The sequence below is a fragment of the Apostichopus japonicus genome, chromosome 15 (genome assembly GCF_037975245.1).
Source record: "Apostichopus japonicus isolate 1M-3 chromosome 15, ASM3797524v1, whole genome shotgun sequence".
Taxonomy (NCBI): Eukaryota; Metazoa; Echinodermata; class Holothuroidea; order Aspidochirotida; family Stichopodidae; genus Apostichopus; species Apostichopus japonicus.
In genome coordinates this window covers 20,876,567-20,897,894 of record NC_092575.1, presented here as the reverse complement: position 1 = coordinate 20,897,894, position 21,328 = coordinate 20,876,567, and the positions used below count along the sequence as shown (strand labels likewise).

The 21,328-nt window shown below is 34.3% G+C and overlaps 1 protein-coding gene across 1 annotated transcript; it reads left to right on the top strand.

Moving 5' to 3' along the window:
• Positions 1-8,384: 8,384 nt before the first annotated feature.
• LOC139981239 (neuromedin-U receptor 2-like) lies at positions 8,385-17,278 on the top strand. The gene has a single exon (XM_071993467.1). It carries the CDS (start codon positions 10,318-10,320, stop codon positions 11,452-11,454), a length of 1,137 nt encoding a protein of 378 aa, XP_071849568.1. The 5' UTR covers positions 8,385-10,317; the 3' UTR covers positions 11,455-17,278.
• The last annotated feature ends 4,050 nt before the right edge of the window (positions 17,279-21,328 follow it).

The following is a 21,328-nucleotide window of genomic DNA, read 5'->3' as shown; positions in this document are numbered from 1 at the left end:
GGTTTTGAGTAGATTTACTTTGTATACTTCAAAAATTAATACCGTACCTTCGCAATCATAAAGCCAAAAAGATAAACATAGGACGTAGAACACTTCCAAAAATGACTTAAGAAGGAATTTTAGTCTTCATATGTCATAGTTCAAGGAGTAAAAATGGGAAAATTGAGTGATTTTTGATATCGTTATTTCGGATATTAAGATATTCAGCCTTAAAATATGTTAATTCTCTGGAATGACGTCAGCTCTTTAGTGCAGACCTAAATGTTAACATTTTATCCGTTGTTTTATAAATTCCCATAATTCATCCTGGAACATGTTTTTAGTTTATATATATATATATATATATATATATATATATATATATATATATATATATATATTTGTATATATATATAACACAACACTTTTTTGCAACATTTCAGTAGCATTTGTCCTTCACAAGTCTGTATTGTATATTAAACATGTCATTTGAGGCTATAAAAGTCTCATGTTTGCCTAATGAGGTATATGTTTCATCTGAGGAACTGCCCTTATGTTCTGGGTGTTAGGATTAACAGTTCAGTCACTTAAATTGACGAGCCATGGCTCAATTATCAAGTGCATGACAAATAAATAAAACCTCGCTATAGAAGCAATGTTTCTTTTTAACACGTCTAAAATATATCAAATGTGAAGGTGTGCTGAAAGATTCCCTTTAACCTTGTTAGATGAAGTGTTACCATTTATATGCTTAGGCCTATATATATTACACCGTATATATATTGAACATACGACAACTAACCCCATTCTTCTCATCAATTTTGTTCTTTTCTTGCAAATTTCTTTTAGTATTTTTTTTCTTCGTTTCTTCCTGTCAAGGTTGATGTAACGATTATTCTCATTTTATTCTTCACTTTATACAATTTAAGATACAGATAAACCGTTCTTCGATTTATTGCCATCGATTTGTATTAACATGGACGTGTAGGTCAACAACATCACAATGAAAACACGCGACACTGCGATGTTCTAAATCTCTAGTTATTAATTTCAAATCAGTTGGAGAGAAACGAATATAAAAAGGCTTATATCGTCAATTGCTTCTCTGATCGTTAAGATAGGTTGCTATTATTTGACAAATGGTTAAACAGATAAAAACAATCTTAATAACCCTACCATGATGATGAGCAATCGATTTTCTTTGCTATAAAACCTGTTGATTCGCAAGCATAATCAACCTAATGGAGTTGGCCTATATACGTCAATGTTAATGCGCAACTTTTGTTAGATAGCATATATATATCACATGCAAAATACACTTGGGTAATATGCACGCATTGACAGTTATAGAAAGCCAGTTTATACACTTTCACACGCCAGTAGAATTACTGTGGTCCAGTGGTACGGACTTCGGTCAGGGGTTCGATTCCTACCTTCTCCTGATGAGTCCCAAAAGGACGAAACCGGTCGTGAAGTGGAATCTTCTGGTGTCTTGATCTTTATTAATTGAATATATAATTGAATATATATATATATATATAAATATATATATATATATATATATACATACATACATACATAAACAACCCTATAGTAAGACACATGTATACTTAATAGTATACTGCTTAGCGTAGAGTATCTATATGCATTTTTTTTTTAATATTTATATAATACCCGTCTGTCGTAAGACTAAGATGCCTGTTGTGTCTATTCTATTTACTTCATTTCATTTCATATCCGTTTACTCATACCTAAAAAACGTCCTAGAATGCCGGATTCGTTTAAAGGAGAAATGTACATACAACTCTTTAACCTATACGAAATGCACAGCGCAACGAATATTGGAAATGCATTATCTGTTTGTAACTCCCTTTAAATAACGCTTGGATAGAGATAATTATATCATCAACAATATATGTCAGAAATCATCCGCAAAGATCAATGTGTCATTTTATGGAGATGCTTGTGGGCAACTGATGATTGGGCGATACCATATAGTATAGAGGGGATATAGATTGTGTGTGTATGTGTGTGTGTGTTTGCTCATGGACAATTGAATATCATAATGGGAAACAAACCGTGTTACTACTGGTATTTTTTAGTATTTGATAAATGTTATTGCTTTAGTTTAAGTACCTTGTTGTATTTGATTTTATTCACATCTCTCCGTGAAGTGAAATTTGTCATATACCATCTAAGGGTTGTTCCTCGGAGAGTCAAATAATATAGAAGCGTTATTTCATATTTTTTATTTACATCCACTCATGAAGTTACAATGCAAATGTATGTTAATTATTTATTAAGAAAATGAATTTGTTTTCACTAGTATTAAGTGGAACTTGTGTTTTGCTTGTATTTACATATATATATATATATATATATATATATATATATATATATATATATATATATATATATATATATATACCCTTTACCCTCCAATCTGTATACGTCACTGCGAAAAGTCTAGAGATGTAGATCAGGTTTGAAGAAAAACATACTGCCGCTTTAGATTTCATCAAAAGGTTCCCTGGGCGAAACTTTGAAACTACCAGAGATTATGTTGAATTAACAATTGCTTCTTGTATATTCGTCAAGAATTTCATTTTAACATCGTGTACGTTACTTTCGATATTAACATTTTTTACCCTTCATCCCTACAGGACAACAAAACGACTGATATGATTTTAAGATATGCAATCCCATAACGCCTACCTGACTATGTTCAACGATAACTTGTTTTTAATTCAGAAGATTTTTATTATTTTTTTATTCCCTGCAGTACTCTGATTAAATCGGTTAATTTTCGTGAAAGAAGAAAATGGTATTCTATTTGAAATGTGTATTTGATATAGGTTTAACGTACACATGTATTTTATGAGTTTAAGTTGATAAGATCAACATAGTTTTAATTGTGTCAACGAAAAACATTTAATCATAACAGCAACTGCAATATTCTTTTCGAGGGAGAAAATGTTGATTATATTTACATGAATTTCAAACTACAGAATTATAAATTTTATATTGTTGTCCTTTCTTTCAATTTACAACAAACAAACACAAAACAGTTTGAAATATGTGAAGCGATGTTCAAAGCTTATACAGATAATGAATAAGGTTAAAATTACAAGAATATTTTGAAATAACTCTATAAATATATAATATTGAATAAATGTTTATATTTATAAATAGGCCTTTTACATATGAAAACTGTTATGATCACCAAACTGACTTCACACGAAGGCCTTGAATGATGCAATAAAAAAAAGTTCGGTTATTTTCTTCAATGAAATCTTAGAGGATCTAAAATCCGTGACTTATCCTTTATTTTCTTGAGAAAAAATCCTAATCAATTGAGGTTTATTTTAAGCAATCGATTGCGTTTCGTGGCTTCAATTCACTTCCAAACATCTCAATACCTACACCGTATTTTTTAAACTCGTAGTAAAGGTGTGTACCTTCATACCTTCATACTCCCCAAGGCCCTCAGCTACTTATGCAAATGAATTAAATGCTTTTTATCATCGCTATGATAAGCAAGACTTTTCGGCTGTAGTCGATAACATTAAAGCAAATTTATCAAACAAAACGACTGGAATTTCCAGACTACAGAGCAGGATGTTTACATACAATTTTTAAAGCAAAATTCAGCCAAAGCAATTGGACCAGACGAGATCTCTCCCAGAGTTCTGAAAACTTCTGCTAGTCAACTTGCCGCTTATTTTACTGTTATTTTTAAAAATGAGTTTTACAACAAGTCATATCCATTTATTATGGAAGCGTGTTTGTATTATTCCTGCTCCAAACAAACAGTCGGGGATAAAATTTACGAATGACTGAAGACCTGCAGCGTTTACTCCTGTAGCTATGTGAAAGTTTGTGAACGAATCATTTTAAAAGAACTTTAGCGACTTTTATCTCCATGCTAAGATACCTTGCAATTTGCATATACCAAAGTAATCGTAGTACAGATGATGCAATTGTAACGGTTTTCGATAATTTATTTACTCACGTGGAACAATCTAAATTTCGTAACTCTGCTCGAGTAATGTTTTTTTCGACTTTTCCTCTGCATTCAACACGATCTAGCCACATGTGCTTCCTGAAAAACTTCTTAGATCGGAGGTTATGCCTCATTCTCTCATTATATTGGGTATTAAATTATATTACAAATAGATCGCAGTCAGTTCGTTTGTCTCGTAATAATTATTCGAATATCATATTTTTCCAATAAACCACAGTGCATTTTTAGTAGCACCGTTCCTATTTTTTCCGACTGCCGTTCTTATGAGCAGAGTTGCCCACTCATCAAATTTGCAGATGACATTGTTATGATCGTCTCGATTGAAAATGATAATAGCTTGAAATATCTTACTCAAATTGGTAATTTTGTTAAGTACCGTGTTGAAAATTTTCTTCAGCTGAATGTAGATAAGACGAGGGAGATGTTGATAGACTTTCGTCGTCCTAGACCCTCACCGGACCCTGTCATAATTAATAACTGGACCCTGTCATAATTAATAACCGGACCCTGTCATAATTAATAACTGGACCCTGTCATAATTAATAACTGAATAACGATCGTGTACATAGTTTCAAGTATTTAGGTGTTTATATCGATCACAAACTGGATAGGTCTGTTCATATCAATAGCGTCGTTAAAAGTATTAAACTCTACATTCTATTGCTTGAGGAAATTGAATTCTTTCTATGTAGATAGCAAGTTATTACAATTTCTTTTATGATTATGTTTTGTGTGGGGTTTGGCGTTATTGTTTAATTTTCTGGGAAGCCTGGCAATACTACATTTACTGGAAAAGGGCGTATTAATAAATGTATTAGCAGGGCGGGCGGAGTGATTCGTGAGGTACAGGGGTGTGGACTGTGCTTACCATTGCCTTCTACTTAGCAAGCTGGAGTCCCTTTGGACTGACAGTAATCACCCCCTCCATATCCAGCTTATGCAGCCGATTCACACAGAGATTACAGTAACTACTGTAAATCTAAAGTTGTGTACCACAGTAAATACTGGATCGTGCTGACAAATTTGATAAATCGGTAGCATGTGCTATTATAAGCTAACAGTAAGAACTGAGGATATTTGTAATTCCAACAAATCCCAAATAACTGGATTTGTTGGAATTACACATATCCTCAGTTCTTACTGTAAAAATCCTAATAGCACATGCTACCGAATTATAACACAATCCATATTTTACCGTGCATGGTATACAAAACAAAACTGTGTTCTCTATGTGTATCGGGTGCATCGGGTGCATGCTAATGCGACAAGTAATCCCGCGCAGTTGTATGGCTCAGTCAGCCTTCTTCAATTATATCCAAACTAGCTATACTTGATCTTTCATTCCACCGTCTATTAAAATTCTTAATATTATAATTTTAAACGTTAGCTTGTCTCTCTTGCCATTTCTGTACAGCCTGCATGCTTTTCCATGTTTTCTTTCTTTTTAGTTTTTACTTCTTACTCTGTTACTATGTAGTATTGCCTTGCGAGCACCGTAGTTTTCATTTTAAGGGTTTAATAAAAGTTATTCTTACTCTTACTTACGAGGACAACTTAAAATGTCCCCTCGGTTCAGGTACGAGTATATACACTTGGCTTTAAGTACACAGAGGAGTACTTGAATCTTTTACTTAGTATATATATACAGTAATAACACACTGTACATTGTACAGACCCACAAGTATCGACGAATGTAGGCAAAGAGTATATATATTCTCTACAAATCTTGTACGGTCCAAATCTACTGGATTTTATGAGCGACATTAACCTATAATAGTTACGTGTATTAACACACACAAAAACGAGCATAAAACCTTTATAAAACTAAAATAAAAAAAAAATCAGTCTATTATTGGTAATTTGTTGAAACCAAAAATAAACATACGTTTGGTAATAACAACTATGTGTTGCTTACGTCATGAGTGACGTGAGCGACCCCCATCTCTTGTGTAATTAGTCTGTATTCGTCCTTGGAGGCACAGACTGTAGATGAGATGTTACTAAGAGATAATACTACTAAAGTTCATCAATGTATTAATGTCTTACAATGAAGATAAATAATATATATAAAGGCTAGATCATCGGGGAAAAAAAAGAAGAAGATAAGCCATGAACAGATTTATTTCCAGTGACCCTGAACCACAAACAGCCTCCATTTTGTTATCCTCGTCATAGGATAAAACAGTCCCGGTTGCCCTGCATGAAGATGTAATGCTTTATTAGTCTTATTGTCTATATTATAGTTATGAACTCGTCATACTTTTCGTCTTGCATAAATTAATTGTAGGATAATAAAGAAATAAATATCGGTTTCAATATACAAATTAATATTCAAATCAAACGTGATGTATGGTTACTTTATTTATACGAGATTATGTTACCTTTTTGCTTCTTAATACTTTTACAACAATTTTATCATTATTTATTTATTTTTATTTTTATTATTATTATTGTTTTGTAATGATAAATTCTTTTAACCCTGTTTACACCAAAAAAAATAGTTGAAACGTAGATCGAATGAGCTCATTTTTGACGGATTTAATTGGTCGTTCCCAAATTACCCCCTCTTCCGACAAAATCAGTTAAAATTCGGTAATTCAGCATTGGACTATCACAACATATTTAGTACAAGGAAGCTGCTAGCCGCTCGAAGCGGTAGTTCGACAATCCTATATAGCTAGCATTATACCCTGACACAACCGACCACCCTGCCCTCTGTAATAAAATATATAAAATATGGACAATAAAAATATATCAATATCGATATAAAATAAAAATATGAAAATATTAAATTAATATAAAAATAGTATAATTTAAACGCAAGAATTATGAAAAGAAATGAATATAAACTGAAGGCCTACATAGTTATAAACATATATGAAATATATTTGAAAAAATGAAATATACACACGTAAATGACATCGAAATAAAAATAAAATATATAAATACATGAACTATATATAAGTTTATTATAATAAATTATAAAAAATAATAAAGTAGTTATATAATAAAATACATGATATTTGTTCATCTGCACGTAAAATAAAAAAATAAATAAATAAAAAAATGAACTATACAAGTAGCCTATATGTGGACTCCAAGACGAGTATCCCTTTACATAACTGCTAGTCTCAAGCAAAAGATCGGACCCCATTTTGTCTATTTATGAGGCCAATGAAATTACCATCATATTGGTTAGCTGCTTCAAGGTTAGTCAAAACTGATGCCAATTTGACATCCCTTCTGTCCAATCCTGTTCTCAAATTTCAAATAAGTTGGCATATTTCGGTCTGTGATGGATTATTGAAATTCATTCTGCGAATATATTTTCGAATTTTCTTCTAGCAGTTTATATGGGGCCCTGTATACACACGAGTCAACGAGGCGTGGCAGTAGAATATTCATCCTGTATACAGTTATATATATATATATATATATATATATATATATATATATATATATATATATATATATATATATATATGTATTTATATATATATATATATATATATGTATATATTTAAATATATATATATATATATATGTATATATTTAAATATATATATATATATATATATATATATATATATATATAAATATATATATATATATATATAGTTCAAGATACAAACACCAATAAAGTGACTTCTGATGTATACCATTATGTCCAATATAATTTCATGTCCTTTTCATATATGATGCAATAGATAACTTAAAAAGAAAATGTCTTTAGAAATTTTCTCCTAGATAAAATGAACGATGTTATCTTTAAAATATGTAAGGAGGATTGATGGTAAAATGTTTCACTTCTTCATGACACCTCCCCCCCCTCCCCCCCCCAAATGAAAAAGAGGAAACCATCTATCTATTTTTATATCTAAACTGACGCATAAATGTTTCAACTTGTCAGAATTTCTTCTAGATAAATGAATGATGCTATCTGTAAAATAAATAAGAGGAGTAATCGTTAATCGTAGAATACGTACCGTCCAACTTGTTCTTAATTCTTCAAGACCAACCCTCCACCCCCCCCCCTACCCTCTCCCAATAAAAAGAAGCAATTTACACATTTTAATATGTCTAAAAATTACCTATAAATGCTTCAGTTTTGTCTGTATAAATATTTTCGTATCGCCGTCTCCTTTCCCCCGTTTCAAAAATCAGCCAATTCCCTGAATTAAGCTCTCAATAGTTAGGTATTTACCTTGGTGTAATTGTGTGTGCGTGTGTGTGTGAGTAATAAGACTATACGTGGACAAAATATACGTTACAATCGAGCGAATCCTTCAGTTAAACTACCGAAGACAATTATGGCCATTTTAGTGACTACAACCATTTATTTCCCATGTGAATGCTTCGGGTGTATCATAGACTACTAGTATGCATCGCTAGTCGTAGTAATAGTCAAAGAACTACTGCTGGATCTGTCCACATTGATCTAGTGGAACTGTCTTGGAGTATTTCCAAATGTGACAAAGTTAACGGACGGTTAAAATTAAAAGGCTACATCAAAAAGACTGATCGCTGGACTATACGCAATGAAACCGAATTTTTGTGACAGTTAACTCGTCGGAAATAGATGATAAATTTGTGTATTATCGAATTCGCTAGAGAGAGACGTGTTGCGTGATACTCAAGACTATATCGTCTCAGATATAGGATAAAGTTTTTGATGTGGCGCGTGGAACCCATTTTGACATAGCTTAGTCGGAGATTTAATTTGTGAATGACAGAATACTATTTTGGATTTATAACATTTAAGCTACTTTTTCATATTCTCGTGGGACGCTGCTACCAATCACATACGACAGTCAGCGATGGCATTGTATTTTATTGAAACCTTCATCAAATAAAACTGAGAAGATTATTGTTTTCCCCAAAAATATTATAGAAATGAAAAGTTGGAAAAAGGCTTCGTTTATAACTTTTGGAGACAATTTCCTTCATTTTTGATTTCGTTTATGGATTACGGAATTAGAGATATGTCATCATTATACAGTGCGGCCTGCATGCATACGTATATATTGTAGAAGCATATGGGGTCTTGAACTAGACTTTTCTTAAGGTTGAAATGATGAAATTTGGAAATGAAACAATTGACTATTGATAAACTATTTTGATTTTCCTTCCTGAATGTGCGCTTTCGACAAGTTTGTTTCACCAGTTTTTCTTTTTATTATTCAGAAGACGTCAATAGCTGAAAAGGTTATAAAAGTTCTAACTGTCGCGCATTGAAGTGAATAACGTCTTGTATTAACAAAGCAAGTAAAAAGCATGGAGATAATCAACCATTTTTTAAAAAGTTCTTTATAGATGGTGTCAGAAATACTCTATCATATTTGTGATCGCATTGTAGTGGTGCTTTATCATCTCAGATTACGAACATCCAACAATATCGAACCTTATAGTTCGTGGGTATAACGGTACATAATGATGTTTCCAACAGCAACATGTATTTGAACGGAGTAAACAAGCGTTTGAGTGTTCAACAAGGGAGATTTCATCAATGATAAAAGTTTACGCAAGTACCGTATACATAACTAGTACGGATCAACTGAAACTTTAAACAGTAAAAAAAAAATCACATGAATTTTGTCGATTAGTCTGTCAGTTTTGTATCATCTTTCGTATGTTACTTTGTCAGCTATTTTCATGTGTACTCTCACGAGACTTTCCAAGCGTGCCAAACTTTATTAAATAGTGTATCAGCCCCCCCCCCTCCCCCCATCAACATATTTCTTCACATCGGCGGATAATTTCTTTCGCACATGGCAGCCCTTTTTGGTTACAGTCGATGAACGTACGTATCAATCATGCATGGTAGTTTATTATCATACCAGTCATAGTAGTTATTTCATAACGAGGATTCGATGGACATTTGATACTCAGAGTGTCAGCTGGATATCAGACGAGAGGAATCTCTAAAATCATTCCGAGAAAACGGATCAGCCTTACATCAAAATCGCTGCGAAATATTTACATCTATATATACCTTTGGTATAAGATGTCTGTTCAGTTGCACAATGCAGGCATCACATCTTTGGTAAATGTTTTACCAAGAATGCAACTTTCTATAGCATGAGCGGACTATACTATTGTATTGAACTCAAACGTTGGGCGTAATTATCGCTTGGGCTACGTTAAACAGCTACAGGTGCAAACCCCTGTGTTAACTCTATCTTGTGTGTTACGAATCGTATAAAACAAACATGTAAATGAGAAGGGGAAAAAAACGATGAATTTAGTTCGAGGATTCTTACGAAGGTACACGATATGCGACATGGGTGCCATCATCACGTTGTGAAAACCTCTCCATGTATAACCTTGGATTCATCCGTTTTCACATTTACGTTCAATTATCATTCAATCTATTCTTTAATAATAACCATCTTCAGAAGAGGGACATTACGAGTTTCAAGATGGCGGCTGTTACCGATCCACCATCTTTGGGGAATATCACCGTGATGGATATATCACTTTTGTTCTATCCGCCTTTGAGTTCTTTCATTAAAATCAACGTTGTGCCATACATAGCATTATTCGGCTTTATAAGTAACGTCTCTTTCCTCCTGGTAGTCTACAAAGTGAAACAATTTCACAACGGGATCAATATTTTACTCGTGAATTTAGCGTTAGCAGATATATTTTTCCTGGTCACGGAAGTGACGCAGTCGGTACTATTAATTCGCAATTCGCCGTATCAAGTCGATTTCAGCTGGTCACCCTTTCCCTGGGCCTGTCACGTCTCGATGGGGAGTGTTCATCTGTTTGAGGCAGCCTCTCTGCTATTCATTGTGACCATATCGATAGACCGATATTTCGCCGTCTGTAAGCCATTTCAACATAGACTGTCCAAACATCTCCGCAACATCTTTTTCTGTGGTATGCCTTGGGTTTTATCTATACTGCTAGCAGTCGGCTTCGCTTTTACATTCTCATCGAACAGCTACAGGTGGAATTGGGCTGAAAAGAACGTCACGTTGCCTAATTCGGTGCGGTTCTGTGAATCAGACGAAGTCAAGCCCGCGTATTTTTTCCTATTAAATTTAGCACCGTACGTTATATCTGTCTTTTTGAACGGCGCCCTCTACTTCTGGATCCTGAAAACACTGAAGAAGACATACGGCGTGAATTCTCGGCGCAGTGCAGAAGCGCGCATGTCGGCTGTGCGTATGCTCCTATTCAATTGGTTAGTGTACCTACTCTGTGTATCACCAAATTTTCTGTTACTCTGTATTAACATTTTCCATGAGAGTGCAATGTATGAAAATTTAGAATCAGTTTGTCGAGCACTTCTTGTCGTCAACTCCTCCGTTAATCCACTTATTTATAATGCTTTTAATTCTCGTTACCGTAAAGCGTTCGTACGCGTTTTCTCAGTACGCCGCAATACGCGGCCTACACGTGTTTCCTTTTCTGCACACTCAAGCGTACGAACGACGAAAGTATAAACCTTTTTGGGAGTCTCAAATTCAACACAAAAAAAATTGAAAAAAATTATATTGTTTGAATGGTTTTGTGTTTGTTTCATTTTTATTGAAGAGTAAAAAATTGTTTTCGTAAAACAGGTGATATCAAGTTGATGTTATTGTGGTTATTAATGACGCCATAGCTCTTTGAATTATTTGAATTATTATGGAACGCCGATTCTTTCACAATTTTAGGAAAAGGCATCAGTGTATCGCGAAAACTTTCAGTGTGCCACGGGGGGGGGGGGGGAACTGTCAGCATGTGACATGTTAACATCAACATGCCAATATTGAAATCAATTCCATGTTATGTTTCGGTAAATCGGAAGTAAAATCAACAGGTCACAACTCAATATCAACATGCCAAAGAATAAACAATCAACAGTTATTTTTCAATATGAGAAGCACTTGAATAAACGCTATCGGCGTTCATGGCCAGTGCCATTCGTATCAATATGTCAGGCATATGTCAGGCATTATATGTTCCGAAGTATATTATAATTTGTCATCACCAAGTCACGGTTCACACTGATATCTAACACTGGAATATTAGTATGTACAAATACAATCTCAGCATGTCACGAATACCTTCCGTGGAAGGCACAGACATTATGATACAGTTGAGTTGGCACACGATAATGGTACAAATGGCGTTCCGTGAGTCACGGATTGCAGGTAGCATACGCACATTAAAAGCCCCATTGACTTAAACACTAAATCACAACAGTAATGTGGTCTCTAAGTCTAGATAGAAGTTCTCATTGGCTAAACGCTACCCATCACTGGATGGCACCGTTAATGTTTTGTATCATGACCATGCAGATTTTTTTTGCAACGAGAGCCTGAAGTTTTCGTCACTTGTAAACAAATTCCTCTTTACTCAGTGGTAAACAATTTTCGTACGCTGCCCCTGGGAGGGCTAAACTGGTCTAAAATTGCCTCAGTGACCCAATTTTTGCACCACATGTGCTTCTTTTCATGCTTTTCAACATCCAATCCACAAAAATAAGCAGATCCTTATTGATAACATAGCCAAAAAGTTGTTCTCCTGCTCCATGGCACTATTCCTGAAGGAGAACACTTGGGGCGGGTTGATATAGACGCTAATAGGAGTGTGCCACCTGCAGAACTCACATATGCAGATCCGGCATGTTTCAATCTTGTCCATTCATTCGTAAAAACGTGTTACAGCATATCGTGTTCATCTCAGGCCTGTCTTGTTTTCAGTGTTATTCGTCAATGATTCTGGCAATTTAAACAACAGGGTATTGAAAGCAAAAGCTGTTTGATAACATTATTCCACGCTATAATGTAGAAATGCATAGAATATTTGAGGTGAGATATCAGCATGTCACGACATACCTTCCGAGGAAGCCACAAGCATTATGAAATATAGATGACAGACGATATTGGGACAGATGGCCTTCCATAAATCGTAAGATTACAGAACTCACATATGCAGTTCTGGTATATACATACATATATAATATAGGAATGCATAAAATATTGGGAAAAAGGGATAAGGAACATGGGATAAGTTAAGTAACATGAGATGACGGTTTTTGTTCTGTTTTGCTGAAGAATAAACGCACCACGTATACGGTGCTATTTTATGAGCAAATATTTGAGCGTGTTGTTAGATAAACTCTTTGAAGTCTTGTCCTAAACACATTTTGCTTTTTGTAGAACATATGGAAAACATAATGGTGAAGTAACATTCTAGTTAGTAATTACTGCATGTATGTAGAATGTGAATATTATGGGTGCATTGGGGGGGGGGGGGGGAGGTAGCAGAAGGAACAATTGTAAGATGTATAAAGAGACGGTAACTACGGGAACCGAATATTTACAAAAACAACATCGTGGGGGGGGGGGGGCGATTTGATGGACAACTATAATATAGAATGCACTATTGCATTTCGTCCTTCTTCACACTTTATATGATTTTTGTAGTCCTTAATGTTTGGTCTCTATAAATAAAGTTTTCGCTTCTCATTTGGTCACTTTAATGTTTTTTTGTTTAAATTAACATGCATCCCCACACAAACGAATAAACGCGCCCACTTACTAGTCTCAATATTTGTTGTCAAATACGCATCATATGCAGGCCTTTGAGAGCCTTTCAAGTGGTTGAATCTAAAAGCAGGAATAGAGTTCAGCTTGTTAACGTAACCTGATACTGGCATCGACAAAACTGTTTATATACGTTCACCATTCATCTTACAACTTACTCTCCTTAATGGTGACAATATAACGTCACACGTTTACAAAGTGACAACCGTCCGACACGTCTTGTTTTTAAGCTGCGATATGTCCCAACCAAGAAGCATGATTTCCTTAGATGTAATGGGAGAGTTGTCCATCGCAAAGATCTCTATAATATATAGGCTAAAGATCACTACTTGGGTTTGTCTGTGAGATAGTATAAGGCCATTTCGCAGAGTACTACAATTTCTCAAAATTTCCCTTAAATCATCGAAAAACCTTGTTCGGTGATAAAGACACCCCACCCTTTCCAAATACCAATTCAATTGTTCAAGTGGAAAATGACGTAGAAGACAAAGTTTTAAAATGGGTTACTTCCCTCAAATTTGCCTGCATGCGAGTATGATAACGTGTATTGGTGAATAAAGACAATGTATACGTCATCTCTTTACTATACAGGCCTAGCAAGACCCATGTTGGTATATTTATCATCATCATTGACCTTTATAGTAAGCGAGATGAGAAGAAGAGACAGACTCTGTGCATGAATATATTTTAACAACTCTAGGCACCAGCTGTTATCATGTTTCACTTGAGAAAGTCATTTACTATTGTTTGGTCAAATATGTTAGTACTGGAATTCTGTCCGTTAAAAGCATCCCATGATCTTATTGGTATATAACAAACTGACCATCCGAGGCTCACGAATTCACAAACGGGAGGTATATAGAATTAAGACCCATCTAACATGCTATCTTCGCCGACGGCGCTCTTCTTATGGTATGAAATATACCAGGGATGTGTACGCGAGAAGCCCCCTCCCCCCCCCCCCCCGTATCACCACTTAAAGTATACATTTATGTAAATTAATTATGTAGGTTATGTTGATTCCATTAAAGTAATGATTTTATTGCTCATATGACAACATTGCTTTGTGGTTACTATAAATTACTTCCGATTAAGAGTGCGATGGTGAAGCTGCAACTAACGCAATGAAATCAACTGCTTTAAAGTTGCGGGATTCTTTTTATAAATTACAACAAGGCGCTCAAATCATGATAAATAGATTTGAAATTTTCAACATGTAAATGTCATGTTTCATTACACGTGGGTTACTTATGGACGTAAATAGTACGCGAACTTGTTGAAAGGTGTGAAGTTACTGTGCACCCGCAAAAGTATTCCCGTGAGCATATAGGACAGTCAACTCTATATTGAGTACTTTTAAGGTTGTGGTGGAGTTTACGATGACTTTTAATGTCAGGAATTGAATAATTAAAATAGTCTGCACCGTCGATATATGATGCACAGTCCTTTATCACTAGTGTATACTTTGTGGTAATTATACTTTTGTCGGTTTTGTTTGTTGCCTATCATTGACCACATGCACTAATTCAATGGATAGGCTATGCTATCAGGTAATGGTTAAGATTGGTTTCTAACTGTGTTGTATCGCTAATTACGATTGATATGTCATGTTGTGTGAAGTCGGTGATGAATCATATTTTATAGTCTCGAATTGATCATTTTACCAGAAAGGTTAATTCGCTACATGAGCGACTGATCGAAGCCAGAAATCTATATGAGTATCATTGAAGAAGTTTATATGTCTCTGTTATACTTTTGAAAGGATATTCTGGCAACAAAAATGTGACGCTTCCTGGGCAGGGAAGAAAACGATATTCCATACCGACGAAAATGAAACTCGCCAATTTCAAGATATTGTTAACAGCTGGACTCTATTTCCCCCTTCAGATATAGAAAGCCTTCTAAGTTATTTCATCACATGGACAAAAAAATGGTTTATTGCTAAGAGTGGTGAATATTTTGTCTTCAATTTAAATTACGTTGTCCAACACCAGAATATCTAGGGGTGCAAATGTGGCCTATTTCCCATGTAACGGTCACGCTTTTGTAAAAAAGGTTAATCTGGCATTTGACACGCTGATCTTTCACTCACTTTTGGTTGCCCATAGGACTACGTTTTAATCTTCTTCTATTTATTTAAAGTGAGGGAATTTAAGGCTTATGATGCGAGACATCTTTTCAGAATAAATTTTTGGCTAATATCTGCATCTAAGTTAATCGGTCTATTAACTGGAGAGATCCGTAAAATTATTCAACTAAAAACTCGGGGTATAATAAACCATGACGAATATACAAAACAAACTAAATTAATGCGAACTATTAATGCATCTGTGATGACTTATAAGCGCGTCTTAACTCCCCGTTGCAGGGCCACCAGCTGTATATGTTCATATCGAGTATGTATTTATACAGTTAACTGGTAACGGTAATCTCTTCATTACCATAAGATCTGAGTGGCTTTGAGAAAATTTTTATCTTTCATTCATTGATTTGCAAGTTAAATAAGAAGACTTGATTCTGCCTGAAATCTTGATTTGGTGAATTTTGACGATTAATCTCTTGCAATTATCAAGGGGTATTTTTCAACCTCATTTTATTTTTGTACCCCTTTTTCCTTACGAACGCATACTAATTACGACGTCTTATAATTAAATTTATATGTGGGAGGAAGAAATGTAAAATCGGCTCAAATAATTTGAGTACTTAGTTTCTGATATGTATTATTTGATGTGAAGTTGTGCGTTTCTGTTTAGTTTTCATGTTTTTATTTACCCTTTTAAATTTAAGTCAGATTAAATCATACATGGAGTGTATTATAAATGTCGATATGCTTTTGCGTACAGTTCAATAGGTATAGAATATCTTATGTTTATTTAATAATTTGTCAGCAAAGAAAGAAAGTAGATACTTTTGTTTTTCAATTGCGTTAAATTACTGAATAAAATTGTTTTATAATTATTTAGAAAAAAATTCACATCTACAGAGTTATTATGGATATCCTTCTTTAATGTTTTACAACTTTTCAGAGATTCAGAGATTAATTTCAAATCGTTTAAATGATATCAAGAACTACAAACTAGAAATGACCTGAAATAAATTGTTTTTTTTTTTTAAACTGATCCTCTAAAAGTTCCCCTAAATTAATCATGAATTTAATTTATCTTATAAGTTGGACAATATCACAGGGAAGGGAATTTAATACCTTTTAATGCAAAAATTAATTGAAAACCAATGAGGGACATCAATGCATATATAATTCTTTATCATAGGGTCTTTTCACAGTTAATGAATTATTCATGATGCATGACACTGTTCTTAAAGAGCTTAATGAACCATGAAGACTATATAAATAGTGCTACGAACCTTTAGGACTGATGTTTCGAATTCATAAGGAACTATATATATATATATATATATATATATATATATATATATATATATATATATATATATATATATATATATATATATATATTCCTGCTACTCCTTGTCACTTTCGGTGATCATGCACTGAAGAAGAGCTAGTTTTGCTCGAAAGCTCTGCAAAAACCAAACATTGGCTGTTTTACTTCCAATCACTTACCTAATTCAATTATTGTATCTCACTCGAGATCCAGCCTTTCTCTAAATGCAGCATAGTTGTTTAACAGTTTTTCCGTTATTCCTATATATATATATATATATATATATATATATATATATATATATATATATATATATATATGACGATTGAAATCAAATTAATTACTTATACTTGCAAATATAATATATATATATATATATATATATATATAGAGTAGGTTGGCGTCTATCTTGGCGCAGAGTGCTCTATGTCCATTGGACAGAGCGGAATATATGTTGATACTAGATGAGACTAGTGGAACACTAGTAGTTGTAACTCGGAGTTTCACGCTTTATTGCGATCTTCAGACAACAGTTGTCTGAAGATCGCAATAAAGCGTGAAACTCCGAGTTACAACTACTAGTGTTCCACTAGTCTCATCTAGTATCAACATATATATATATATATATATATATATATATATATATATATATATATATATATATATATATATATATATATATATATATATATATATATATATATATATATATATGACGATTGAAATCAAATTAACTACTTATACTTGCAAATGAATCATCATTTGGTGAGAAAATGGTCTAAATTGGATAAATTAATTTTTTTTTTTTTTTTAGTAATAATGTAGACATGTTAAGATAATAAAGGCCACACTGAGAGGAACCACAACAAAAACATTTTCTTTGTAGACTTTATAATCACCGTATGGATACAAAATACAAAAAAAACAGGGTACTATTTGAGAAATTAATCTCAATGGGAGTCAAACCTCTAATCAAGGTTACTTCGAATCCCTTTAAGTATCTGTTGATAAAGCAAGTAAGATGTAATTCAAATGTATATTTCTTTTAATTGTGAAGCTGACTCAACTTTTGAAGAAAAAAAACGTATTAAAAAGTTATGTTTTTCCTCTCTCTTTTTCAATAAAGTTCGGCAGTGAAACTGTAAAGTAATGTCATTTGTGCTATCCTTTCTATATACTGGCCTCAGTTATATATATAATTATATATATAACTTCAAAGAATCATGTTATGAAGCATAAATGATTATAGTGGTATGCAGCCGCCAAATTGAATTCAGTCTATTTCTGTGAATAAACTCCTATTGAGGACTTTAGAGCAAACAAATCAGGGATTTACTCAACATTAATGATCGCGTTAAGAAGCACATTCAATGATGATAGCATAACCTTAGTGTGAATGAACTCTTGTAAGTTCTTTTCAAGTGAACACCAGGGATTTAATCAACTTCAAGAATTTAATTTAATTTAATTTAATTTTAGGTTTATAGTCTTGTTTAGGGCCAAGGCCCTCTCACACGACTTTACAACTTAACCCTGGTCATTGGTAACTTGTCACACCTACACACCAAAGTGTGCACAATTCAATCAATCTCTCCTGGGGCACCACAGTGCACCACAACCACGTGTCCCCGGGGGACTTCCCATAGGGTGCAGCCACAAACCGGCGCAAACAACTATATTTACAAGTTACCTCGCAAGTCCCCATTTATACACCTGGGTGAAGAGAGGCAATGGAGATAAAGCGCCTTGCCCAAGGACACAACGTAATGATCTGGCCAGGGCTCGAACCTGTAATCCATAGATCACAAGTCCACTGCCTTAACGACTTGACCACAACGCCCTCACGTCACGAATCATGCTATGAAGTCTAAACGATTATAATGGTATGCAGCCGCCAAATTGAATTAAGTCTATTTCTGCAGGATATTTCTGCAGGATACATATATTATGTATTTATATATATATATATGTGCTTATAGGTTGGGAGGATTTGGTCTAGAATATGAAAAACAGCTTTGGCTCTTCCTTTATATATATATATATATATATATATATATATATATATATATATATATATATATATATATATATATATATATATAAAGGAAGAGCCAAAGCTGTTTTTCATATTCTAGACCAAATCCTCCCAACCTATAAGCACATATATATATATAAATACATAATATATATATATATATATGTTAATCATACTATATAAAACGAACTTGGTTTTCAATTTTGTTTCATTACTCATCAGTTTAGTTGCAACTTGACTAGCCAAGCTTATGAACTATCCATTGTATGTATAATGGACTTTTAACCTCGAATAACATCTTTAAACGTAAAACAAATTAATTCAACCAACTCAGAATCACCCCGGAATACAGTTTTAAGGATTTCTCAACTGCTTTAAAGCTATCACTCCTCGCCTCATCTACATATATCATGTTAACATCAATGGCCAGAACAAGTTTCAAGTTTCTTGTCAGCCACACTCAATGATAAGGTTAACTTCGTCATTCGATATTTCTAGAGCTTTGCGATTAAATCCATTAGGGCGGTTTGTAAAAAGTACTTCTTGAGTCCTCGAAGAAGATAAAAATCCAACCCTGGATGCTTGGTCAAAGAGACAAAAAGAAAAGCAAAGTTCAGAAAGAGAGAGAGAGGGGGGGCGGGGTGGGGGCGGGGTGGGGAGGGGAGGGGAGAAGGAAAGAAGATCAAAACTGCAGTATGAAATGTTTCCCCCCGAAAGGTAATTAGGGCGGTATTGAAGAACGTATTATGCATAGACTCTGAATGTGTAACGTAATTAATTCGTAGATACCCGCGTAAGATTCTTTCTCAGGTGTTCTACTCATATAATGAGTAAGGTTTGGCATGTTATATACATTGTTTGAGTAGTCAAATGAAGACTATATTTCAGAATACATAAAACAAAATAAATGTGTTCCTTCTACGGCATCTGTTGTACAAGCAGTTAATTTTGTTAAAGACATGCTTCCATATTTTTTTTAAATTTATTTAAAGCCAACTTCTATTACCCCTATCAACATAATAAACTAACTTACAAAGCTTCAGGTGCATGGATTATTGTATAGTATGGGTTAAGAAATTCTGTATCAAACACAACATATTTTAACATTTAAAGATAATTTTATCTCAGTGTTGAATGTTCTTTTACTAGAACATTGACAAACAGTGCCGACCCTACGAGTTTAGTAATAGCAACCTTTCTTATCAATGACAGTCTAGCCGCCGCTGACCACATGATTATTACCAACGAAGTCTTCGGCTTTGAGTACAGCGTTTCTGTATGTTGCCGTGTTGGATGAATTTATAATAGTAATTACCGACTTTGTGATCCACGTTATAGTCATTGCCGACTTTGCAATCCGCGCCACCACCACCCCCCCCCCCCCTCAAAATGGACCTGCATGGTTTGGAATTCTAGTTACCATTTATTGTATTGTATTGTTTTGTGTTGTGTTGTATTGTTTTGTGTTGTGTTGTATTGTGTTGTGTTGTATTGTGTTGTGTTGTATTGTTTTGTGTTGTGTTGTATTGTTTTGTGTTGTGTTGTATTGTTTTGTGTTGTGTTGTATTGTGTTGTGTTGTATTGTTTTGTGTTGTGTTGTATTGTTTTGTGTTGTGTTGTATTGTGTTGTGTTGTATTGTTTTGTGTTGTGTTGTATTGTTTTGTGTTGTGTTGTATTGTGTTGTGTTGTATTGTTTTGTGTTGTGTTGTATTGTTTTGTGTTGTATTGTGTTGTGTTGTGTTGTGTTGTGTTGTATTGTGTTGTGTTGTATTGTATTGTGTTGTGTTGTGTTGTATTGTATTGTATTGTATGGTATTGTGTTGTGTTGAAGAATGAGATTTCCGGGACCTGCGCATGGGTGTGTGGCGGGAGGGGGAGGGGAGGGGAGGGGAGGGGAGGGGAGGGGAGGGGAGGGGAGGGGAGGGGAGGGGAGGGGAGGGGAGGGGAGGGGAGGGGAGGGGTGGGGGAGGTATGTCCACTTCATCTCTATCGTAGTCATGTGAAAAAGGGTTTAGTCTGGAGATTTCTGCGGGTTTTTTTTCAAAATTGAAAAGTATTTATTAGCGTAACCCTGGCTGGCGTTTAAGACCTAATTATAGACCTTAATTTATATGTATAGATGTACCTCGGAACGTACCATTTGACGTCTATACATTTGCTAGGCATGGTCCTCCTGAGCGGGCCCTCGACAAGGCAGCCGCATTTAACTACCCCATCAGCCACATCCCTAATTTTTAAAGGTTTTTGATCCGCCTGAAGCCCGTGTTAAAAGTTCATGCCCTTACCAACCCACATTTTGTAATCCAATGCACGTGACTGTTATTTAAGTCGAAGCCGGTCCGC

Bases quoted from the DNA above. Each gene is read 5' to 3' on its own strand.
- LOC139981239 (XM_071993467.1), top strand. From the start codon at position 10,318: ATGTATAACCTTGGATTCATCCGTTTTCACATTTACGTTCAATTATCA.